We start from the raw sequence: 24,841 nt of genomic DNA on the forward strand, positions 1-24,841 counted from the left end.
TCTAGAATATAGGGTTCATCTGTCCTTTGGCTTCTAGTGTCGCTGTTTAGGAATTTAAAGCCATTATGATTTCTTATCCTTGTTTCTTCACTCTGGAAGATTTTAGGATCTTTTCTGTGATCTCATTGTTCTGAAATTTTAGTGTCATGCATTGGTGAGGTTCAGTTTTTATTCATTATGTTGTATACGTTTGATCTGAGAATGTATATTTCCTCAGGAATGTTTTGGACAATGTTTAGCTATATTTTTTAAAATATTATTTCTCTATCATTATCTTCATGGTTGTCTTTTAGATTTTTTTCTGGACGTATGATGGAGGTGCTTAATCTATCCTTTCAAGTATCTTATTTTTTTCATATTTTATCTCTTCGTCTCTACATTCTAGGTGAATTCCTCGACCTACCTTCCAGTTAACTAAATCTCTTTTTAATTTTGTACAAACTAGGGCTTATCTCATCTAGTTTTTGTTTAATGATTTTTTCTCTTTAAGACTTTTATGGATTTTCACATCTATTCTTGTTTCTGATTGGTTCTTATTTCATAATGTCTTGTTCTTTTTAAATGGATATCTGTTCCTTCATTTACCTTTTTGCATTTTCTAAACATCTTTACTTTCAAGTTTTTGTTGGACTGATTTATAAAATTCTATCTGGAGTGAATTTTTGTTTTGATGATATTTTGGCTGCTTTTCTTTGCATTATATTTATTCATATGTACGTTTTTTCTCTATAATTCACTCATCTTTGCATAGAGGTTTCATAGAGGTTTCATGTTTCACTTATGCTCTCTCAGTTCCCAGAGTGGGGAGTTCCAAGGAAGTTCATTTCCTTGTGTCATGGCCAAGGGTCTATCTCTTACATCAGGCCTGAAACTTCTTATATAGCCTAATAGTCTATATAAGAAGAAGAGGAACTGTCCCTCAACCCGCTTCCAGCTAATCCATTTCACCCCATTTCACTCTATCCCTGTCAACCCCACCTTGTGTCATCTTTGATTGTGAGCATGTGCCTAATTCAAGTCTCCTGGCTGATATGGGGTTTAATTCATGTTATTCCACAAACTCCCGGCTTCACTGTTTATTCATAGAGTATTGGAGTCGTGTATTTATAAATGCAAAATAATTGCATAAATTATTGGAAATTTTAAAATAAATAAATCTTCATCATGCTGTTTTATTTATTTTTTATTTTTTGGATGGTTTTCAGGGATCTCTACTTTTTTTTTATTGAAGTATAATTGGCATACAGTTTCATTTTAGTTTCAGGTGTACAGCATAGTGATTTGATATATACATTATGAAATGGTCACAATAAATCTAGTTACCATCTATCACTACAAAGTTATTACATACTACTATGTCCTCTATGCTGTGCAGTACATCTCTTTGACTTACTGATTTTATAACTGTAAGTTTGTACCTCTTAATTCTCTTTCACCTATTTTGCCTGCCCCTCAACTCATCCCCACCATTATTGGAAAATTTTAATATTAACTTGTTACATTTAGGCTAATTAGAATTTTTAGGCCGTTTTTTTTTTGGATGGAAGAGGAGGTCTAGATTCATTTTTTAAAAGCTTTATTGAGATATATTTCACAAACCATAAAATGCATCCATTTAAAGTTCAGTAATTTTTATTATATTCACTAAGTTGTGAAACCATCATCACTCTCAAATTTCAGAACATTTTTTATCACTCCAGAAAGAAACTCTGTACCTATTAGTAGTCACTCCACATTCCCCCTCCACTTATATTTTGGAAACTTCTAAAATACTTTCTGTCTTTATGTTGCCTATTCCAGACATGTTATATAAATAGAATCATCTAATATGTGCCTTTGCCTGTTTTAAAATTGAGTTGTTTTTTATTGTTGTTGAGTCGTAAGTGTTATTTACTCTGGATACAAATTCCTTGTCAGATATATGATTTGCAAATATTTCCTCCAACTCTGTGGGCTGTCTATTCACTTTCTGGATGGTGTCCTTTGATGCACATTAGTTTCTAATTTTGATGAAATCCATTTTTTTTTTTTTTTTTTTTGCTTGTGCTTTTGGTGTCATATCTAAGAAATCTTTGCCTAACCCAAAGGTGTGAAGATTTACTTCTATATTTTCCACTAGGAATTTTATAGTTTTAGTTCTTATATTTAGGTGTAGGAACCATTTTGAGTTTATTTTTATGTACGGTATGAGATAGGAGTTTACATTCATTCTTTTGCATGTGGATATCCAGTTATCTCAGTTATCCAGTTATTTTTTTTCAACCGATTCATTTTTTATGAAAAAAGTTGCTGACTCAGAACTGAACTGTAATAATAATTCCGTTTTTGTTTTTTTTTTTCCCTCTCTCACAGAACATATTTTTAACCAAAGATGGGACAATACAACTTGGAGATTTTGGAATTGCTAGAGTTCTTAATAGGTAATATATCCATTGTAAACTTTATTTTGATATATCTTTAGTGAAATTTTAATTCATGATGATGTATATGTGGTAATTTATATCTTTAAGTATTTTAAACTTCTCCAATAATTCTTTTTCTTCCAGTACCGTAGAACTTGCTCGAACCTGCATAGGGACCCCATACTACTTGTCACCTGAAATCTGTGAAAACAAACCTTACAACAATAAAAGGTTTTTAAAATGATATTCATTATATATATATTTTCTTTAAATCTTTCTATTATATTTATTAGCCTTCAGAATATTATTCTAAAATCAATAATATGCAGATGTAAACATATGTATATAAATACATACACACACACACACTTCAGTATATGATAGGAGGAATTGTAAAGAGGCTATTTTACTATCTTGCTAAAGAAATTATAGAATCACTTTATTGTTTAAATTATATTTGGAAATAGACTGCTTTCTTCTGTTATTCTCTTTGAAACTTCCTACTGAATTATAATACTTATTTTTTTAACATTTTTTTTTTGTTCCTGGCACTGTTTTGTATGCTTTCTGTGTATTAACACTTAATCTTTACAATGACCTTGTGAGTTTTATGTATTAACCGTGAACAATTGTTCCTCCTTTCCTTACAAGGAAATCAAATGCAGAGAAAGGTAAACTATCTTCAAAGTCCCAGGCATTTGGCTTCCAACTCCAAATTTCTAATTACTGAGCTATACTGTGGTTACCAGATTGTATATATAGGTGGGAAGAGGAATTCTGCCACTGGATTCCGATTATCTTTTATTTTCTCTCACTCTTTCTAATAGAAAAGTCCCAACCAGAAAACTATGGACTTAATTTTGAAAGCACTCATAGAAGCTAAAAGGAAGACAGTGGTAATTGGCAGTAATGAATGTACTCATGATTGTTATCCGTCCCTTCCCCACCCTCACACCCCCTTTTTTTTGAAGATTAGGAGGAAACTGTATTTTATACTTGAGCAATAGAAACTGATTATCCTAACAATGTATCTTTAAATTTTTATTAATGTTACTTCTGTTTCTTGTCAATAAGTCAACTGTAAAATACATCAATCTTTAGGAATGGATTTAATCATCCTTTAAAGAATTTTATATACAATTTTTGTGGGAAAAACACTTTTGAAATGTAACAGACCAGCATCAATTATACTTTGAAATACATATTTTTTAAAATGTATTTTAAAGTATTTTATTAATAGGATCATTAGCTTAATGTTTTTGTTCGTACTGTTTAATTTGTAACACGTCCAAGTTACTAGAAAGCTTAATTATATTTACATTCTTTTCCCAGCTGAATCTTAAAATCAAATAGATTTTTGGAGTTACAAGTTTATATTTGTAGATATTTGTTAGAGTTTGGTAAGGTTAAGATAACCTTAGGATTTTTTTTTAATCATTTTTTTATTTTTCAATTATAGTTAATATACAATGTTAGTTTCATATGTACAACATATGATTAGACATTTATATTACTTATGAAGCGATCACCCCAGTAACTCTAGTACCCATCTGATACTATACATAGTTATTACAATATTGTCTATAGTCCCTATTCTATACTTTACATCCCAATGGCTGTTTTTAACTACCAGTTTGTACTTCTTAATCCCTTCCCCTTTCACTCATCTCTCCAGCTGAACCCCACCACCTTTCTGGCAACCATCAACATGTTCTTTTATCTATGAACTTGTTTGTCTTGTTTTTTTCTTTTCTTTTTTTTTTTTTTTTAGATTCCACATATAAGTGAAATTATATGGTATTTGTCTTTCTCTTTCTGACTTACTTCACTTAGAATAATCTTCTTTAGGTCCAAAGAAACCCAAAACTCTGATTTGAAAAGACATATGCATCCCTGTGTTAATTGTAGCATTATTTACAATAGCTAAGATATGGAAGCAACTTAGTGTCCATCAGTAGATGAATGGATGAAGAAGATGTGGTGTGTGTGTGTATGTGTGTGTGTATATATATATATCCAATATATATATATTGGATTCTTGCTATGGTCCTTCACTAACTTTGGCACTCAGATAAGTCCCTTTGTTTCTTAGATTCTCTGCCTGTTTTAAAATGTATTTTAAAGTATTTTATTAATAGCATCATTAGCTTAATGTTTTTGTTCATACTGTTTAATTTGTAATATGTACAAGTTACTAAATAGTTCAGTTACATTTTTATTTTTTCCCAGCTGAATCTTGAAATTAATGATTTCATTACATATAATAGAATATTACTGAGCCATAAAAAAGAATGAAATCTTGCCATCTGAAACAACATGGATAATCCCAAGATTTCAATAATGGATTTTCTTCTTTTCTAATAAGTTCAGCTTTCAGGAGCAGTGGTTTATACTTTTGTTGACTTCTAAGGACCACTATCACTCTGAACTATGAGTTCCTTTTTCCTTTTTAAAAATAGAGGTAGTTTTTCTTATTATAAAAATATCTGTTTATTTTAAGATAGACGAGATCATATACAAAGGAGGTAGTGTAACTAAGTCTTTAAATTAGAATAAATATTCTTACCTAATATTTCAATTGGCTATTACAGGTTTATTTGAGACAAAACTTTAGTAAATCAATATTTTCATGTTTTTAAAGTAGTATTTTTCTTTTAAAATAGTATTTGTCTTTTAATGTAGTATTTTTCTTTGTTAAAAATTATGGCATTTTGCAAATAATTGAATAAAGTAGTTTGAGTTTTGTGAGACAACAGCATATCTATGAAATTTGCTGATTCTGTTTTTTAAAATATTAAATTTCCTTAATGAAACTTTAAAATATTAGAGCAACCATTACTTTTCTAATCTGAGATAGCTGTTTTTGTCATTTGGTTATGACATTTTAAGTTTTAAAGGACATGTTTTGTGGATCACATATTTTTGCAAAGCATTTTCATGCAGGTATTGTTTCCTTTAAATGAAAAAATTTCAAGTGAAATCTGATACTTACAAAAAATTTTTTCTCTTTTCTAGTGACATTTGGGCTCTTGGATGTGTCCTTTATGAGATGTGCACACTTAAACATGCAGTAAGTAGACATTTCTGAAGTGTTTTTAAAATTATGTCAAAAGTGATTATAATATTTCTTTTTTTAAAAAAGACATGTCACCTTTCAGACAGTCCTCTTGTAGTAGAAATTCTTATGTCAATTTTAAATTTCTTGTAAGAAGTATAAATTTAAATCGACTTTCCCTTAATATATATGCATATATTACATATGCATCTTATATGTTTGTTATAATACACATATACTTTTTCTAGAAAATTATTTCTAAAGACAGAAATAAATTTGCTATCTTTTAAATGTTAAGTTCATATATTAATTTGATATTCTAGCTTACTAAATTTTATTAGTTTCATTTTAGCAATTTTTCTAAAAGCACCCAAATTATTTGAGTTTGGAATTGAGATTATCTAAGGAACATTTTTCAACATATTTATCAAGGGATTTTATCAGTTTAAATGCTCTTCAGTTTTAATTTTCACTTTTGAAACTCTTTTGAGATGGCATATACACCAAAAAGGGGCAGTTCTTGTTCTAAATAGGTTGAATTTTAATCATTTTCCATTTTGGAATTTGGAATTGGCATTTTAAAAATCCGCCCCCCCCATTGATTAAACAACAGTATTTTCATTACAGAAAATATAACACAAAAATATAAAGAAGTGAATAAATATCGAGTAATTCTTTCAACCAGTAATTACTACTTGTAATATTTTGTCATCTTCTAGGATTTCTTCTAGAATAATTTATAAAACGAGTTTTGTTTTTTTGTTTTCCTCAAAAGTTTAATTATATTTTATAAGCAGTTTTATGGTTGGTTTCTTATTGCCTGATATTGTTTGGGGAGTATTTTCCTTCGTTGTGTTTTTTTCATGTTTGTATACTCTCCTACTGTATTGCTTTAGATTTTTTTCTTCTTAAGGAAAAATATATAGACTGCCAAATTGACATGGGATGGTAGTTATAACATCTGTATTTGAGGGAATTGGTCAGTTTTTCTGTGACACAGTCATCTTAGGTCTAAATTAGTGTATTTTTTTTAAAATGTTTTCATTTACTTTTAACTGTCATTGTTGCTTCTGTATTTTGTAAATGTTTACTCTTAAGTGGACATGAGAAGTTAAGTAATTCACTAACCTTTGCTTATGAAGAGTTTGCCAGTTGACAAATAAATGAAAATTCTTTATATTGAAGGACTAGAGTAACATATCTTTCTTCGTTTAAGATTCTTTCTTAAGTACGTAGCTGTTTCTGTAGCAGTTGACTTGAATTCAGATTTAATAACTTGAGTGACATATTTTAAATGTGCTAGGAGAATTCAACATTGAACAGAACTCTTTTATAATTGGAATAATCACCAATGCCTAATTATACCAGGACTTATTCTGTGTATTATGAACATGTTGACAATGTACAACTGTTCTATACTGTTTTAGCTGAGATGTCAAAGCTTAATTTTACTTATTTTCAAATTGAAATATTCTGATTTTAAACCGCCCCACGTTTTTTGTTGTCGTTGTTTTTACTTCAGTTAGAGTTTATAGTGTGTTTAATTCTAAAATATACAGTATTCCCATTTATATATTCTCCTTTGGACTACTTGCCACGTAGTTCATTCCATGGCTTTTGGGAGCATCACACACTTAATAATAATAACAATAATAATAAGCAGCAGTGTTTTTTAGGAAAGTAATTAGCACTTTTATTTATTATATTTTCCCCAAAATACTTTAGTTCTGTAGTTAATTCCTTGTTCTAGTTATACAACAGGGCACAAGAAAGCAGGTCTTAAATAAAGGCCACCAAGTTTGTTTGTTTTACCATCTTATTATTGTCATGTTTTTATAAAATCTTTAATTAATACCTATATCCCATCTTTTAATATTCTGAATACGTAAAAATTTTATAGCAAGTTATAACATTAATGAGGACTGATACTGTGTTTTAAATATGTTCAAGTGAGCCTTTCTCTTGAGAACATATGCTGATTAAAATATTTGGAAGAGGATTGTATTTCTGTTCTATATTGATAAAAGAACTATTGCTCATTGTCGATATTCCCATTTTCAATTTATGTTTGTTAATTTATATGTTAATTTATTTTCTGGATTTTAGTTTGAAGCTGGCAATATGAAAAACCTGGTACTGAAGATAATATCTGGGTCTTTTCCACCTGTGTCTTTGCATTATTCTTATGATCTCCGCAGTTTGCTCTCTCAGTTATTTAAAAGAAATCCTAGGGATAGACCATCCGTCAACTCCATATTGGAGAAAGGTTTTATAGCCAAACGCATTGAAAAGTTTCTCTCACCTCAGGTATGTTTTTATACTTTAGAATTAAAATTGAACAGTAGAGTTATGGTGCTTAACTAGGATATCACTCCTGTTTTGAGGAAAGCTCTTCAGAACTTTGAGGAATGAAGTGCTCTTTTCAAATTACTTCAGAGTCACCTTTCTTTCCATTCTTGTATAACTCTTCCCCTTCCTTTTTGCTTTCTAGTTGTGAATCTGTTGGAGGGAAAACATTACAACCGTGTCTCTTCTTAACAGTTAATTCTTAACTTTTGTTACTTCTGATCACCAAATGTATGGTGGCTTTTTCCCACACAGGCAATTCTGTGACACCAGCTGGGTGTCCTACAACTCAATTCAGTTCTGACACTATACCTGGAGATAGCATCAAATCCCTCAGTCCCACAAGACTGCCTCCACTCCAGAAGCCATCGACATTCCAGGTTGTCACTTTTGCTTTAGACCGACCAGCTTTAAATCAAAGTTTCCTACAACTCCCTCCTCGAGTTCATTTAATTTGCTAGAGCAACTCACAGAATTCATAGAAACATTTACTTATATTTACCAGTTTAGGTAAGGATGTTATAAAGGATACAGATGAAGATGAAGAGGTACATAGGGCAAAGTTCAGAAGGGTCCCAAGTGCAGGAGCTTCTGTCTCTGTGGAATTGGGGTGCACCACCCTCCTGTCATGTTTACTGACCTAGAAGCTCTCCAAACCCATTCCTTTGGGTTTTTTATGGAGGCATAATTAATTAAATTAATGGCCCTTAGTGGTTGATTTGACCTCCAGCCCCTTTCCTCTCCTGGAGGGGAAGGGAGTGGGACTAAAAGTTCTAGCCCTCTAATCACCTTGTTACTTTCTCTGGCAATGAGCCTCCATCCTTAGGGGCATTCCAGAGTCACTTTATTAATATAAATTCAGGTATGTTTTAGAAACTATATGTCAGGAATTTGACGAAGATCAAATATATATTTCTTATTATAAGTCACAATAACACAGAATCATTCCTCTGTCTCTTGGGTTTCTTTTTTCTAATTTTTTTATTATAAAATATATATAACATAAAACTTATTATCTGAACTATGTTTAAGTATATAGTTCGGTGATATTAAATATGTTCATCATGCTGTACAAACATCATCACCATCCATCCTTATAACTCTTGATCTTGTAGAGCAGACTGTATACCAGTTAACTAATAACTATCCATCCTCCCACACATACTGGCAATCACCTTTCTACCTTCTTAGGTTTCTAACTGTAAAATTTTTAAACCTTTCTGTGCCCTACTTCCCTCACCTGTGAACAATGGGATTATAAACATAACTCCATCATGAAGCTGTTATGAGAATTAAAAGTAATAATGCATGTAAAGTGCTTCATGGCTAGCACATAATGTGTTCAGTATATTCAATATATAGAATATTATCAATATGTTACTTTAATATAAATATATTATAATTTTATATCTTTAATTATATTCTGTTTTATAGAAAATGATTAGAAACCATTGTTCTATGGGGATTTATATATATAATTGTTGACTCATTATTTTTCCTGTCGTACTTGCATATAGATGCATAATAAATGTTAAGGCGAATGAATTTTAATTTGACAGAACTTATAAAAAATCTGTATCAAATCAATTAGCATAAACTATATGAACACCTGAAACTGGAATTATTTTCCATTATATGTTTTGCGTAGTCTTTGTTAGTTTAAGTAATCACTGTTAGACTCTTCTTGCAATCATACATCTAGCAAAACCATAGTTTTATTACTTTTATATGCTTGTGAGAGGAGAGGGGAGTGTCATATACCTTCTGGCTTAACAGAACATCTATGTGAACAAGTAGTCTTCAGAAAACAGAAATGAGTATTTAACTATTACTACCAGGAGAACACATTAATAAGCAAGGAAGTCAATTAAAAGTCAAGGGTTAAAATTTACTCGTATAAGACATAGCAACAATTTCTGAAATGCTGGTGTCTTATTTATAAGATTCCTTTGTTATAAATAACATTTTCAAAGACAGTTTTATGATACAATATATTATTGTTTTTTGGCAAGTACTAAAGGAGAAAGAATGACTTAATTTTGCTGAGATTCCTTTAGCCCTAGAGCAGCAGTTAGGGCATACCATCGTCTCAAGGCTGAAGCACTGGAATTCGATTAGCCAGCCATGGTAGAAAATTGTCAAGCCTGATATATGCAGAGCTTATGGAAAGAAAAAAGACTACAATTATTAACAAATGGGGTATTCATCATTACATGTTTAGTACATACATAGCCCCTTGTTGCTATTTTGGCACCACTTAGATTTCCTTCACAAAAACCTTTATCTTTTGTTCTTAAGATTTATGTTCTGCTACATAGTCATGCACCACTTAACAGTGGGAGTATGCTCTAAGAAATTCACTGTTAGGCAATTTCATCATATTGCGAACATTGTAGAGTACACTTCCACAAACCTAGATGGTATAGTCTACTACTCACCTAGTATGTATGCTAAATCACTGTCATATGTGTGATCTGTAGTTGGCTGAAACGGAAGTGTTGTAATGTGGCGCATGACTGTGTTATCACTTATTCAGTATTCTAATGAGAAAGTTTGTGATATATTTTTTAAAGCTTTAACTTTGAAACAATTTGTGAGTTTTATTTCAATATCTGACCTATTATTTTTAGTGTCACTATAATTTTTATTTCACTAATCCTCAATGCTGTCAGCCAAGGTTAATAGGGCTTAGTTCTCAATCTTGCACCCTCTGGAAACTTCTCCCTGTATGTGGCTTGACAAATCACGAATAAGCTCTGATTCATTAGGAATATAGGTGCTGTCCAATAGGACTTTGTGTGATGATGAAGTGTTTTATATCTACGTGGCCCAAATTGTAGCCACTAACTACATGTGGTTATTGAGCACTTAAAATGTAGCTGGTGTGACTAAAGAGCTGCAGTTTAAATTATATTATTTAAATTTTTAATTCAAATAGCTACATATGGGTGGCATAGGGATTCCAGAATCTTCTTGGATTCTATACCTCTCAATTCATATTTGCATTCACACAGGGGAAAAGTAAGACTCACATTCAAACAATGGAAGAAATTACCCAATATGGAGCAAGCTGGAGATCATAAAACACTCATTTTCTTCCATGAAAAAGAAAGGGGAGAAATGCAGATGTTCAGAAGAGAAAACGCTTTGACACAGTTGCTCTGAATTGCCTGTGAACTAGACTTTCACTTACATTTATCTTATGGTTCAGTGGTTCTTAAACTTTAACATACATAAAACTCACTTGAAGGGTACTGCTGGTTACCACCACTACAATTTCTATTTTAGTAATTCTGAGGTGGAGCCTGAGAATTTGTATATTTAATACTTTTCTGGTGATGCTGATTCTTCTTAAATGCGACTTTGAGAACTGATGTAAAGGGCTTCTTGATGGAAAAGATGACCAACTCCGTCATATGTATTTTTTTGTTTGTTTGTTTTTGTGTGGGGTTTTTTTTTTTTTTTTTGCCTGTTGGAGCTTCTGGTCCACTGTCACTGTGGAAATATTCTCTCCCCTGTGGAAAAATTCTCTCGCCTTCCCCACCCAGTATGAAAGAAAGCAGGCTTCAATTGAGTTAAATCTTCATTGACATTACAGTTTTGTACTGAAAGAGAGAAAAAATATATAGTGAGTTGGGAGAAAAAATTACTTGCATGAAGTGCTTGTTTCTTGCTTCTGAAAATATGTTCATAAATGTTGAAGAATTGATATAGTTTTAGTAATAGTAAAAAGAGACACTTGTTAAATTATCTAAGAATATGCAAATATTTATCCAATAATATGTTTATAATTATATAATGATAAGAGTGAAAGCTCATTGGAGATGCTGAAAAGATTCAGAGTAAAGTTGAAATAACTGAGAAGTTAATCTGAGAAAGAGTTAATGAACTGATTCTTTATCAGTTTTGAAGTGAATGAGGGATATGGGTACACATGGAATATAGAGATTATTCTGGATAGGAGGCAGTTGTGTTAAATTGCTGAGGTAGAACAGGCAACCAGTGTGTGTGGGCCTTTGTGATACATTAGATTAATTTGAGAAGAATGCTTGTTTGAGAAGGTCATAAATATAAATTGGTAAGATTGGGAGGGAGTTAGCATGAGAGGAATTTGGTGAATGTATTATTTGGATTTAATTAGTAAAGATTGGGAGGGAGTTAGCATGAGAGGAATTTGGTGAATGTATTATTTGGATTTAATTAGTACAGTTTATTTGGCAGCGTAATTGTGACTGAAAAAGGAAAAAAATGTATTCTGATTAGTGGATAAGTTTTTTACATTGGAAATTTAACATCTTTTCTAACTTTTTTTTTCCTCTTTCAATCTAAGCTTATTGCAGAAGAATTTTGTCTAAAAACATTTTCCAAGTTTGGACCTCAACTTATACCAGGTAAATAAAATTTAATGAGTTTTTTCACCTGTTTGCCATAATCAATTTATTTATTATACTAATAATATCTATTATACTAGAAGTATATGTACATAATAAATTGGGATAATTGTACCTAACATTAATTTAGAAGAAATGCACATTTAAATTATGATATATGACAGTATATAACATGTTCTGATAAATTAAAATTTTCCATTTTTTTGTCTGCCTTATTTAAATGAAATCTTTCTTGAAATCTATCTTTATCAAATGTTTAGGTGATATTCTGAGAACATTGTCATAGAATGTTATATCTTAAGTGTATATTTTTATGTAAAATATTTTTCTTTGAGAAATACTTTATATTGTATAATTTAAAAAAATAAATTAATGTGAAGTTAGATATCTTACCAAGGATAATTGTCTTTTAAATGCGGTCCTCAAGAATAGAATATTTATAGGATCGTGTATGTATATCCATATACTATATGTATGTATATGCATATATTTGTGTGAAAGAGATTATGTTATTTCTACATAGAATGATTTCAGAATGGATTTTTAAAATCAGTGGAAATTATTCGAGATTTGAGAAGTATATCATTTTCCTAACATAGTGTTTTGCACGTTCTACTCCATTTTGAGTTTGAGTACATAAAAATAAAATATCATAAAACTGAGTCCATATAAGCTGGAAGTGGTGTGGCAGTGCATTCTCAGGAAGGCCAGCTATACTTAGGTTTTCTTAAAGATTCTTAGACTTGTCTTCTCAGTGGGCAGAGACTATCAGTCCCTGGGAAATCAATTCACTCTAAACAAAATTCACCAGAAACAGACACATGACGGAATCAGCATGTCTCTCTTGGCAAAGTCAAGGCTCATGAGAAGTCATTTCTTCTTCTTCTTCTTTTTTTTTTTTTTTAATTTAATATTACTTTTTTGGTAACATTGGTTAAAGAAATCCAGTAAGTTTCAGGTGTACAATTTAACAGTAAGGCATATATATTTTGCATTGTGTGTTCCTGTCCCATAGTTAGATTTCTTTCTGTCACCACGTATTTCATTTGTTGCTTTTAGGTTTATAACCCACATATAAGTGATGTGATTTTCAACCTTTATAACCCACATATAAGTCATGTGATTTTCAACCTTTTCTGTCTGCCTTATTTTGCTTAGTATGATTATGTCAAGGTCCATCCATGTTGTTGCAAAAGGCAATATTTCATCTCTTCTTAGGACTAAGTGATATTGCATTGTATATATGTACCACAGCTTCTTTAGCCAGTCATTTGTTGTAGGACACTTCGGTTGCTTCCATTTCCTGGCCACTGTGAACATCAGTGTGCAAATATCTTTTCGGATATGGGTTTTCAAGTCTTTAGGGTAAATACCCAGGAGAGGGATTGCTGGATCATATGGTAGATCAATTCTTAGTTTTTTGAGGAACCTCCATACTGTTTTCCATAGTGGCTGTACCAATTTGCAGTCCCACCAGCACCAGCAGTCAGTCTTTAATTAAAAGCCTCATTGTCATAAAGGCCAGAAATACCCCATCTCAGCACATTCTTTCCACACAAGTAAGCCTATCTAGGAATTAGAAAGTTATTTTGCTATAAGAAGAGTTGAATAAATGAAATGTTTAATAGCATGTGCCTAAATAGGAGTTGTATTACTGATTGGCCTATAAATATTTTGTGGGCTCTTACTCCCTATATTATGCTTATCCTACTGGTAGCCATGCCTCTGAGCAAGAGAAATGTTCAAAATCAGATAAGTAATTCTCTCTTTAGAAAGTCAGTGGGAACTATTTATATCTGTCTCTTTGGACTATTCATTTGTATACTTTTGTGCCTCTTGCCCCTTTTCTGGCCCACATTGTTTCTTTGGTTATGTTAATACATGTAGCCAGATCACAATGTTGTGACTTTGTATGTCTGCATTCTGGATTGATCTTATAGTTTAACTCTCAAAGAGAATTTTTTTTCCACATTTTCTTGTTCCTGTCAGGATACTGTTGGAGTATATGTTCAGAAAACCTTATCCCAAAATACTATATCTCATGTCTTCAAATTATGAATCTCTAAATTGTCAATCAAATGGATATTATTATTTTTATTTTTATATGAGTTTACTAAATTTGTGAATACTATGTGTTCATTATAAGAATTGAAAAAAAAATAACCTCTAATCTTAACATACACTGTTATATTTATTTTTTCTTTCTGTGATAACACATGTGCAATGATTGAAAATTGGGATTGCATTATAAGCAAAGGTTTGTTTCTTTTAATTCACAGTATTATATGATGATCATTTTCTAATACAACCAAATATTCTTTGAAGAACTGGGTTTAATGTTAGTATTTAATTGTGAACTACCAGTTAGTATTTTTTTTTCATTTCCCCTTCTAAAAAAAATCAAAACAAAACAAATAACACTTGTTGGAAGAGATGGATTTAAATTGATTTAACTTATAAAATCCTGAGACTGCAGGCTGGAAGAGGCAGAAAGAAGCTCTTACTTCGACTGTGGGGCTGTTTGGGCAGAGAGGCACCTTAGGAGATGTGGAGAATAGTTAGAGGAAAGAGGATTTTGATAAGAATTGATATAGACTATACTCTTTGACTTCCTTTATTATCTTTGAGAGGTGTAAATAGCAGACTTTTAATTCCTTTAACTGTTTGTTCTTGAATTTATAATTTTTCTGACACAGAACCTTGTCTAGGCTTCAGTCAGAGTTTAATACATAATGCTGCAGGGTTTATCCTTGTCTATAAATTTTTGTTTCTCTGATTAGTCTTTAAAATCAGTTCATAAACATTGTTCTTGATATAGATTGCCCTCCAGAAAGTTTGACCAGTTTATATTCCCACCAGGAGTATCTAAAGGTACCTATTTCATGGGATCTTTAGCTATAACAATTGTTCTGAGATATTCGCCCTTCAATAGGTCTGTAGGTATAGACGTTCAGAGTGTATATGAAGAAAATATTAAGTAGCTCATAGCGATAGAATTAATGTTTAACAGTTATTCTTGAAGTTTATGTTCTGATTTTGCAAGTAATTTCTAAAACAATTTTTTAAAATTTATTTTTAACAGCTTTATTGAAATGTAATGAACATACCATTCAGTTCACCCATTTAAAGTCTACCATTCAGTACTTTCAAGAATATTCACAGATATGTGCAATCATTACACACAGTCAGTTTTAGGGTAGTGCTTTTTTATCATGGCAGATTTTAACATCATATAGGACTGTGGCTTTTGCTTCTTTGAAGAAATGTCTTTAGTGTGAAATAATTATAATGAAAGCATTGACATGTGCTAAGGAGTGAATAAGATTTCGAATGAAAAGTTTCAAACTAAATGCTGTCAACGATTATGAAAATGAAAAATGGCTATCTTGAAGAATTTTGAAATTAAAGATTTAGCATAAAGAATTCTGTAAGAAATTCTTTTTATCTTTTCATGCAGCTAAAAGACCAGCTTCAGGACAAAGCCTGGCCCCTGTTGTGTCTGCTCAGAAAATTACAAAGCCTGCTGCTAAATATGGTGTGCCTGTGGCATATAAGAAACATGGAGATAAAAAATTGCAGGAAAAGAAGCCACTCCAAAAACTTAAGCAGGTATGGTTATGATGCAAGCTGTTATTAGTAACAAATTCAATTTCGATCTTATTTTATTGCAACTCAATTTAGTTATTTGATATTAATGGAATGATTTTTATTTAGTTACTGAAGAACATTGCTGTTCTCTGCTTTGTCAGTCTTCTAAAACTAAGAAGCCTTAACATTAAGTAGATACATTAAGTAAAGTAGTTGGTGCTATAAAAAGAAAGTGATGCTATAAATGAAATCATTTTTTAACAGCCTAAGCAGAATGATTTTTGTGCGTAAAACAAGTAAATGTCTGATACATTTGATAAAAACCTGGGAAAATTTTGTATTTAAGAATTTATAATCAGATAAATATATCCACAAAGCCCTCTTACAGTATGTTATCAACAAAAGCCCTTGTATTCTAAACGTCTAAAGATTGTCCTCACTTTTTTTAATCCTAAAACCTGGCTTATCGCTGAACACACTGTTGTGGAGCTCTTAACGTGTGATTGTTTTCTTTCTAATCCCGTTATACCGCTGAGCCTTGGGTAGGATAAGGCAGATGTTTTCCTTACTTCTCATTGCCAGACTCTTCCCTGTTTCCTAACTCACCCCCTCAAGCTTTGACACTTTTGTCATTAGACTATGTCACCTGCTACCACTCCATGTTAGGGTCATCTGCAGACCCTATTTTTTGACGAGTTTAATACTTGACTCACTGTCACTCTTCTAAAAACTGCCATTCTTGGTGAGTCCAGTATCCAAAACAGTGACCCTTCCAATAGTACATGGCCCTGTTGTTTTCTTAATTGTTCTCTTTTAATGATCTTGCCTCCCACCATACCTTAGAATGCTCACCTGTAGTTGTGCTATCAAATTTGATATTATCAATAATAGCATCTATTCTGTAGTCTCAGTTATAACCATCCCACTCCCTGACCACTACTTCCTCTGTTTCCTGCTCATTCCTCAAAGGCTTTGCCTCCAAAACTTCTTTGTCTTATTTGCACCCATTGATCTTACCAGTTTTTCATTGCCTGTCTCCTCCTAGTTTTCCTTTTTCTTTTCCAGCTTAAATCCATGTTCTCACATAATAATAATTTCCAAAACATCAACTCTCTTGCCCCTATTTTCCACTATTACAAATCACCTGGCAAAAACTTAATTTGGTGAAATCCAACTCTCTACCATTTTATGTCTGAATCTGGTCATGGAATGTAATTGAAAAAACATATGACTGTTCTAACTGTTCTCACTTTAAATTTATCACCAACAATGTCAAGTGAGAATCTCTCGCCACCCTGTTATATTTCCTGAGTCCATTTACTCTCACATTTTATAGATGATTATCTTTGCCTTCTCCTTGTTTTTTACTAAAGGCTAATGACCTTGCTTCTTATTTCATTGAGAAAATAGAAGCAATTGGAAGAAAATTTTCCCACATACTCAACACTACTACTGCTGCTAGTCAGTCATATATGTTTATAAATATTCTGCCTTTCTTCCTATTACTTTAGGTGATCTATTCTCATAGAGTCAACACGGCCATTTATGTATATTATTATTATTACTTTTGCCTCTTAAAGGACATTGTGCTCTCATCTGCATTATTATATTGTTCCTCTTTACTGAGTCATTCCTATTAGCAAACATATATGTTCTATCTTTAGCCTTAATAAACAAGCAAACCTTATTTCCCCTTTCTCCTTTCTAGCTACTTCCATATATCTCTGTTTCCTTTGACAGCAAAACTTTCCGAAGCCTTGTCTATGCTGTCTCCAGCTCCTCTCTTCATTTTCTCTTGGACGCATTCCACTCAGGGCCTTCTATCTTATAACTGTTAGGAAAGAGCTCTTGGCAAGGATATCAGTGACTTCCATATCGTTCAATCCGGGAGTCAATTGTCTTCTTTCTCTACTTCAATTTTTGACTCACTCGATTACCCCTTCCTTCTTTAAACATTTTCTTCACTTGAATCCAAAGTATTACATTCTTCTGATTTTCCCCCTACCCGATTGCTTTTCTCAGTCTCTTTCGCAAGTTTCTCTTCATGTCCCTGACCTCTAAATATTAAAGTGCTTAAGATCTCAGTCCTTGGATGTCTTCCCTCTTGTACCAGACTCACTTTCTTAATTGACAGCATCTGTAAACTGACACTTAAATTGGTATCTCCATCCTGGACTTCTTTTCTGAACTCCAGACTCATTTCCATCCTAATATCTCTAATTGTATTTCTAAAAGGTGTCTTAGAATTAACGTATGAAACTGAACTCCAGATTCCACATTCTCCCCAAACTGATCTTTCTTATTTCTGTAAATGACAACTTTATCCTTTCATTTGTTCTCATCAGAACCTTTTGGAGTCATCATTGACTACCATTTCAACATCACATCCTAATAACCCTGCCTTCAAAATATATTCACAGTCTATTTCTTGTTACTTTTGTCACCACTTTAGTCTTACCACCCTCATCTTTCACCTGGGTTATAATAATAATCTCCTGAATTAGTTCACTGCTGTCAAACTCACTTTTCTCAGTCTGTTCTCACTTGAGCAGCCTAAATGCTTCCTTTACAATGAAGGTCAGATCATTGCACTTGCCAGCACAAAGCTTTCCACTGGCTTTTCATCTCACTCAGAGTAAAAGCCAAAGCCCTTAAAATGGCCCACAAAGCCCTCTGATGCTCTTATTGCCTCTCTAAGCCTCATTTTCTTCTCCCTCCTTGCTATTCCCAGTCCAGCCATGCTAGCTAAACCTTGTTGCCCTCAAACATACCAAGCATTTATCTGCACAAACACATTTGTACTTGATATTCTCTTTTCCTGGAGGATTTTTCTCTTGAGAAAACTGTAGTTTTCTTCCTTACTTCTTTCAGGTTTGTGCTCGAAACCTAGTTTATGAGTAGATTCTTCATCCTTGATCACCAGTATACCAAACAACAACCATCTCTCCACATAGCCCCCACAACTTTATCCTCTTTATTCTGCTTCCCCCCACCTTGCCCTCAGATTGTCACTATCTAATGAACTGTGTATTTTTCATTTATTTGCTTACTACCAGTCTCCTCCATTACAGTGTAAAAGCTCCATGAGAGCAAGAATTTTTGTTGTCATTCACTGGTTCCTGGAAAATAGTTCCTGGAAAGTAGTAGGTACTCAGTAAATATTTACCAAATAAATGAATTAATGAATGGATTAGTGAGTAGTAGCTTAGACTTTGTCAAATCACTCAAATGTTAATTTTTTAAAATAATGAATAACAACCAAAAATTTTAGTAAAACTCTCTACAAAAACCATTTTATTATTTTTTTTTTTTAGCAAACGGGTAACTTAAAAAATAAAACCTCAAGAGAAATAATAACAATCAAGTCTCTTGAGAACACTGGAATATGTGTTTATTTCATAAGGTCAATAGTAGGAAAAAATAGTTTTAGTAACTATTTGTTTAGTTAGAAAGACAGTCTGCTAAGATTATTAATGATAGTAGTGTTAAAGATACTAAAAATTAATATAATTCATTCAACTTTCTGTTATAACCCAAAATTTCAAATTTAAGGATCCTTAGAGCCAGGCTTATTGTCATAAAAAACATATAAGGTATGTTCATTGAGAAAAAAATGGCAAAATACTGCCCTACCAAATAAACGTCATACTCATGCTTGTGTATTGAAGACCTTCCAGGATTCGAACCTGCATTCAATATACCTTTCTCCTATAATGCTCCTAAATTCTGGGTCTTAGCTAAATTGGATTTAGCGCCAGTTACTGATTATGTCCTGCATGTACTTTTTCTTTCTTGTCTTTGTTCATATGTACCCACTTCTTTTTAAATCTTCTTTTTTTCTTTGTCTCTCTTCCTTGTAGGTACATGTCACATTGATATTGGATTATTCTGTAAATCTTTAGAGTGCAAAGTAAAGACAATATTTCTTCTGTTCTCAAATCTCATAGTCCAAATAAAGAGGCAAAGTCCTGAAAAAAGTCAAAAGGATCAAGTTGTGTGATGACTGCTTACATTGTTAGCTCTAGATTAAAAAATATAACGCTGGCATTATGGCCTGGGAGACTGTTACATTGGCAGTGTGGCTTTGATTTTCAGTCTTCCATTGATCTAAGGGAGGTAGGAAATACCTCAAATACTTTTTTTTTCTATAAGATTTTTGTTTCTTCCCTAATTTTCCTCCCCCCCTGCCAAAAAGCAGATAAATAATTTCCATATCTAAACTGCTTTAGCACCTCATCTTCTTAATGTTATTTTTATTAGAATGTCAGTTCTCTGAAGTTAGGGACCATGTTTTATACACTTTGCACAAAGTAAGCATCTAGTAAGTTTATTTTTTAATGAGTGAATAAATGATTAAATAAAGTGAATTCCAAGTCAGTAAAGTAATATTTTAACAGCAGTTATTAGGTTTAGAGGTTAAATAAAAACCCTGCTTGCAGGCACAGTCATAAGGCCAATGCTTTTGAGCTTTTATTCCTAATGCTTAAAGACGATTAATACTTCAGTGTGAGATCTTGAAGAGAAAGCTTTAGAGCATTTGAAATTGTTCCTTTATATACGTCTAATTCTTGAGATAGAAACTTGATTTCTATTAAGTTATTTAGTTCTTTGAAGTAATTTAAGTACTATAACTTTGATCTGAAATTTTTTTCTGTATAGTATGTATTTTAACAAATTTGCCGTAGTCTTTTAGTATATTGTCGACAGTTTTATATAATGTCGACAGTTTTATATAATGGAAGAGGGAAGAAACATACTCTCAGTATTCAAACATTGCATTTAATTTAACTTAATTTTGTTGTAGGCTTTTCCAATTTTTATTCAGATATATATATTTTAATGTAGCTAGGATCGTGTACAGATGATTTTGTATTTTGATGTTTTTATTTAATGTTATATATGCTTTCTGTACATTTTTATTTATTATCAGTGATTACATTTCATTGATATGAAATCAGATTGACTACATTCTTATAACTGTCTTTTTTTTTTTTTTTAATCATGGCCTAGATTAAAATTGTTTTGGAAGTGTATTATTTATTCTAATGGAGTTCAGTGAAATATGGACTCCAAAGTAAAGATATTTTGTAGGCAGTTTTTGAGATGTTTATTCCAAAATGGTAGTTATTACAACTACAATCTATTCTAACATTTGGCTATACACATGCAGAATCTTTATCCTACCAGGGAATTAAACTATCATTTGGGGGGTGAGTATCTTTATGTCTGTAGTTCAATAAGGAATGTACACTTGGGTGGACTTATAGAAATGCTATTGTCTTGTCTCTTAACCAGGTTTTAACCTGACTGAATTGAGAGGTCAGAACTCTTGGTGAAACTGAACTAATGATATAACAGAAGGCCCGTTACCTCTGGGTAGAATTGTAGCCAAGTGTATAATCTATTCTTTCATATGGCTGATAGAATTAAATAATTGTTGGTTTTCTTAATGTTTCCCTCATTTTCAGTTAATATAATTCAGTATGTAAGAGCATGTCGTAGAATTTTAAGATTCTATTGATAATATTCTAAATAATATTTTATCAAATGTTCTGAATGACAGATAAATGGTTCAGATGATAGTTATGTGTTCTGGATTTTAGGCAGGATTGTTACCCTTAAACTTTTTTAGGCAAATAGATATGATTTTCTAAGCCAGAACAATGAGAACTAAATAATAATCAGCATTTGAAATATCATGTAGCTTATTTAAAAATATTTTATTTAAAACTACATTTGTATGTACAGCAGTGTGAATGTATTTAATACCACACAACTGTATACTTGAAAATGGTTAAAATGGTAAATTTTATGAGTATTTTACCACAATGGGAAAAAATAGAAAAATATTTAAGAAGAAGATAAATAGGAAAAAAAAGAAACAGCAGTCAAATGTCTGAAAAGTTTTTCAAATCTAACAATGGAATTGAAGGAAATAATTGAAATATCTAAATTATTTTAAATAATATTTTTTAAATCAATTTTTCCTTTAGTTTCTACATGACTATTTTTTTTGAAAATGCTTCCCCGCCCCCCCCCAAAAAAATCTAAAGCATCTCTTAGATTCAAATTCATAACGACTTTTTGGAATTTTTAACTTCCTATCAGGTTTAAACATGAGAAGTTTATAAGGAAAACCATACTGCTTAATGATATTGTCTTTAATTTTTCAATCACAAAAATTTAAGCTAATGCGTATTAAGTTATTATTACTCAGCATATCGTAAAAACTGTCTTTGCTCCAGTTTCCTGTAATCAGGTTTTTTTTAAGGCTTCTGCTAAAACAAAGGAATGGTTGTTAAGCCACTAGAGGGCGCTCCATGAATATGTTTCAATATTTTGGCTCTGATTTTAAAAATGAAATAAAAAACGTTTCTCTTAGTATGGATGTTTTATGTTACCATATTCTTCTCTTCTGTATAGAAATAGTGCTCTGAAAACATCTGTGTGATCTCAGAGAAACAGTTTTGTTTTTTGTTTTTTTTTTTTATTTCCCAAATATATGAGTATCTTATATGTAAGGACATACGGGACATAGAAAGATGAATATAACTTATGCCTTCATGTAATTTACCACCTAAGAGTATGTAGGTATCTTATTAAAACATTCTCTTCTTGTTCAAAATTATTCTATAATTTATTTAAAGGCTTGTCATTTATAGTAAGATGCTGTATTACTCGCATTAATATTTTTAAATTGTTTGGTGTTCTGGTTCACAAATTTTGAAACCAGTGCTGTACTTGCTACATAAGAGTTAACCTGTGGAACTTGTAAAAAAATAGAATTCAGGGCTCCAGGTTCAGAAATTATGTTTCAGCAACTCTTGGGGATATATATTGTTTAAAAACAGCTTTATTGAGATACAATTTGCATGCTATACAATTCATCCATTTAAAGTTTGGAATTAAATGGTCTTTAGTATTCTGGAACATTTTCATCATCTCCCCCCAAATTCTTTTCCCGTTAACATTCATTCCCCATTCCCCACCCACCCACCTCTATATCCCTAGGGAACCACTAATCTACTTATGTCTCTACATAGATATACCGATTCTGGACTTTTCATAAAATTGGAATCATACAATACATGGTCTTTTGTGACTGGCTTCTTAGCATAATGTTTACAAGGTTGTAGCAGGTATCCATGTTCTAGCATATATCATTGTTTTCCGTTTTATTGCCAGAAATATCCCTTTGTGTGTAAGGAATATGTATTTTTACAAAGTTCTTGGATAACATTCCCCACTAGTTTAAAACTATATACATAGAACATACTTTGAAATGTTAACTTTGTGTTTGTAATCTTTAGTTGTTTTTCACATGTACTTCAGTAATAGTGCCCTCAAAGCTCTCTCTTGACTCTTTTAAAACTGGGAGTTACTTTCTATTAGTGGTGGCAAAATCATTTTAGTGGAGGACAAGCAGAGATTTTTTTTTTTTTTTTAAGTAATAGAGTGTAGAGTGACAGATTATGTTACACATAAAGGTATTTTATGAAATTTAGGGAGTGTGCATGTGTGTGTGTATATATGTGTGTGTGTGTCTTGGTCTGGATGTGAAATATATTTCTTGCTATGGGTTACTTTTTTTTTAAAAAAGCTAGAAATCTACTCTTCTTAAGTATATCTATGTAGAAAACAAATGTAGATAACAAATCTTTATCTAATTTGTAGTTTTACTTTTTGTCTAGGCCCATCAAACTCCATTGAAGAAAGTGAATCCTGGAGAAGAAAGGGGGAAAATGTTTGAGGTATAAAGAAACCTGTCTGCTTATTTTAAAGCTTTGCAAAAATAATTATAAGAAAAAAAAAAATCTATTAAAAAAAAAACCTCCAAACCTTTCCTCCTTATTTCTTTCAAACAAATACCTTAAACTTCTTTCTTTTTTCTTTGTTTTTTGTTTTTTGTTTTTTTTTTCTTTTTTTACCTTCCTGGGCATACTTCGACAATTGGCATACTAATTTTCCTGATGAAACTAAAACAGTAGAAATTATTATTGATAAAAATGTTCTTTTTTATTTAAGGAAGGAGCAAGAAAGAGAAGGTTGGGATTTATCGAAAAAGAAAAGAAACAAAAAGATCAGGTAGTTTTTTGCTCTTAATTTTCTTCTCTTACCAAGCTATAGATGATAATAGTTTCAAGAGCTCTAAGAAGTTTGTCTTAAAAATTGTTTCAGATTAGTTTAATGAAGGCTGAACAGATGAAAAGGCAAGAAAAGGAAAGGGTAAGAGGATAATCCGTTTTTCTACGGTATATTCTATACTCTCCACACACACATACTTTTATTTTAAAGGAAGACACTGATGTTCGTTATATTACTAAATGTGTTTCATGTATTTCATATTAAATACTTGAAATGGTGTTTTGTTTGTTTCTTTTCCCCAAAAGTTGGAGAGAATAAATAGGGCCAGGGAACAAGGATGGAGAAATGTGCTAAGTGCTGGTGGAAGTGGTGAAGTAAAGGTAGGCATTTGAAACCAATATAGTTACACTGCTACCATTTTTTCCTCTAGTGTCACCTTGCTTTTTAAAATCTATATAATTGGCTTTTTTTTTTTTTTTGGTGTACATTTACTTTTTACTTAGAATTCTACAGCATCTATTACGAATTCCTAGTTTTTCTGCGTGTATTTGATATATAACTTGTATTGATAACTAATATGTGACACTGTTAAAATTACTTTAAAAGTTTGATGCGAAGGCTGTGATATACCATTCCTGCCAGAGGAATCACTTTAAAATCAAATACAATTTGTCACATCTCTTCCTTACATCTTTCTGTAGCTCCACATAGCATTAAAGATAAAGTTTTCAGAAGACCTATATTAATCTGGCCCCTGCCAGTCTCTCCAAGCTCATCTCCATCCATTCCCTACCACACATTGTATGCTGTAGTTATGTCAAACTAAAGACCATACTGTAGTTTCCTTACTGTGTGTAGTCTGATGAATCTCTTTGTCTTTGTATTGTTTCTCTCTTTTTCTTTTTGATAGTACCTTCTCCCTCTTCACTCTCACTTTCATCTCCAACCTTAAATAACCAACTACCTAACTAACC

The 24,841-nt window shown here is 31.8% G+C and overlaps 1 protein-coding gene across 6 annotated transcripts in view; it reads left to right on the forward strand.

Annotated features, from left to right (window-relative positions):
- The window catches only part of NEK1 (NIMA related kinase 1), a 128,204-nt gene that overhangs the window by 23,648 nt on the left and 79,715 nt on the right, over positions 1–24,841 (forward strand). For 5 of the 6 annotated variants that reach the window (XM_025042976.1, XM_015585129.2, XM_006906326.3 and 2 more), the window contains 10 exons: positions 2,353–2,420; positions 2,547–2,633; positions 5,418–5,472; positions 7,564–7,764; positions 12,134–12,194; positions 15,652–15,803; positions 23,474–23,533; positions 23,808–23,867; positions 23,961–24,008; positions 24,173–24,247. In XM_025042976.1, coding sequence (XP_024898744.1) covers positions 2,353–2,420; positions 2,547–2,633; positions 5,418–5,472; positions 7,564–7,764; positions 12,134–12,194; positions 15,652–15,803; positions 23,474–23,533; positions 23,808–23,867; positions 23,961–24,008; positions 24,173–24,247 — 867 coding nt within the window. The remainder of the gene's footprint in view (positions 1–2,352; positions 2,421–2,546; positions 2,634–5,417; positions 5,473–7,563; positions 7,765–12,133; positions 12,195–15,651; positions 15,804–23,473; positions 23,534–23,807; positions 23,868–23,960; positions 24,009–24,172; positions 24,248–24,841) is intronic. The other variant, XM_015585132.2, reaches the window with a different exon arrangement.

The sequence above is a fragment of the Pteropus alecto genome, unplaced genomic scaffold (assembly GCF_000325575.1).
Source record: "Pteropus alecto unplaced genomic scaffold, ASM32557v1 scaffold50, whole genome shotgun sequence".
NCBI lineage: Eukaryota > Metazoa > Chordata > Mammalia > Chiroptera > Pteropodidae > Pteropus > Pteropus alecto.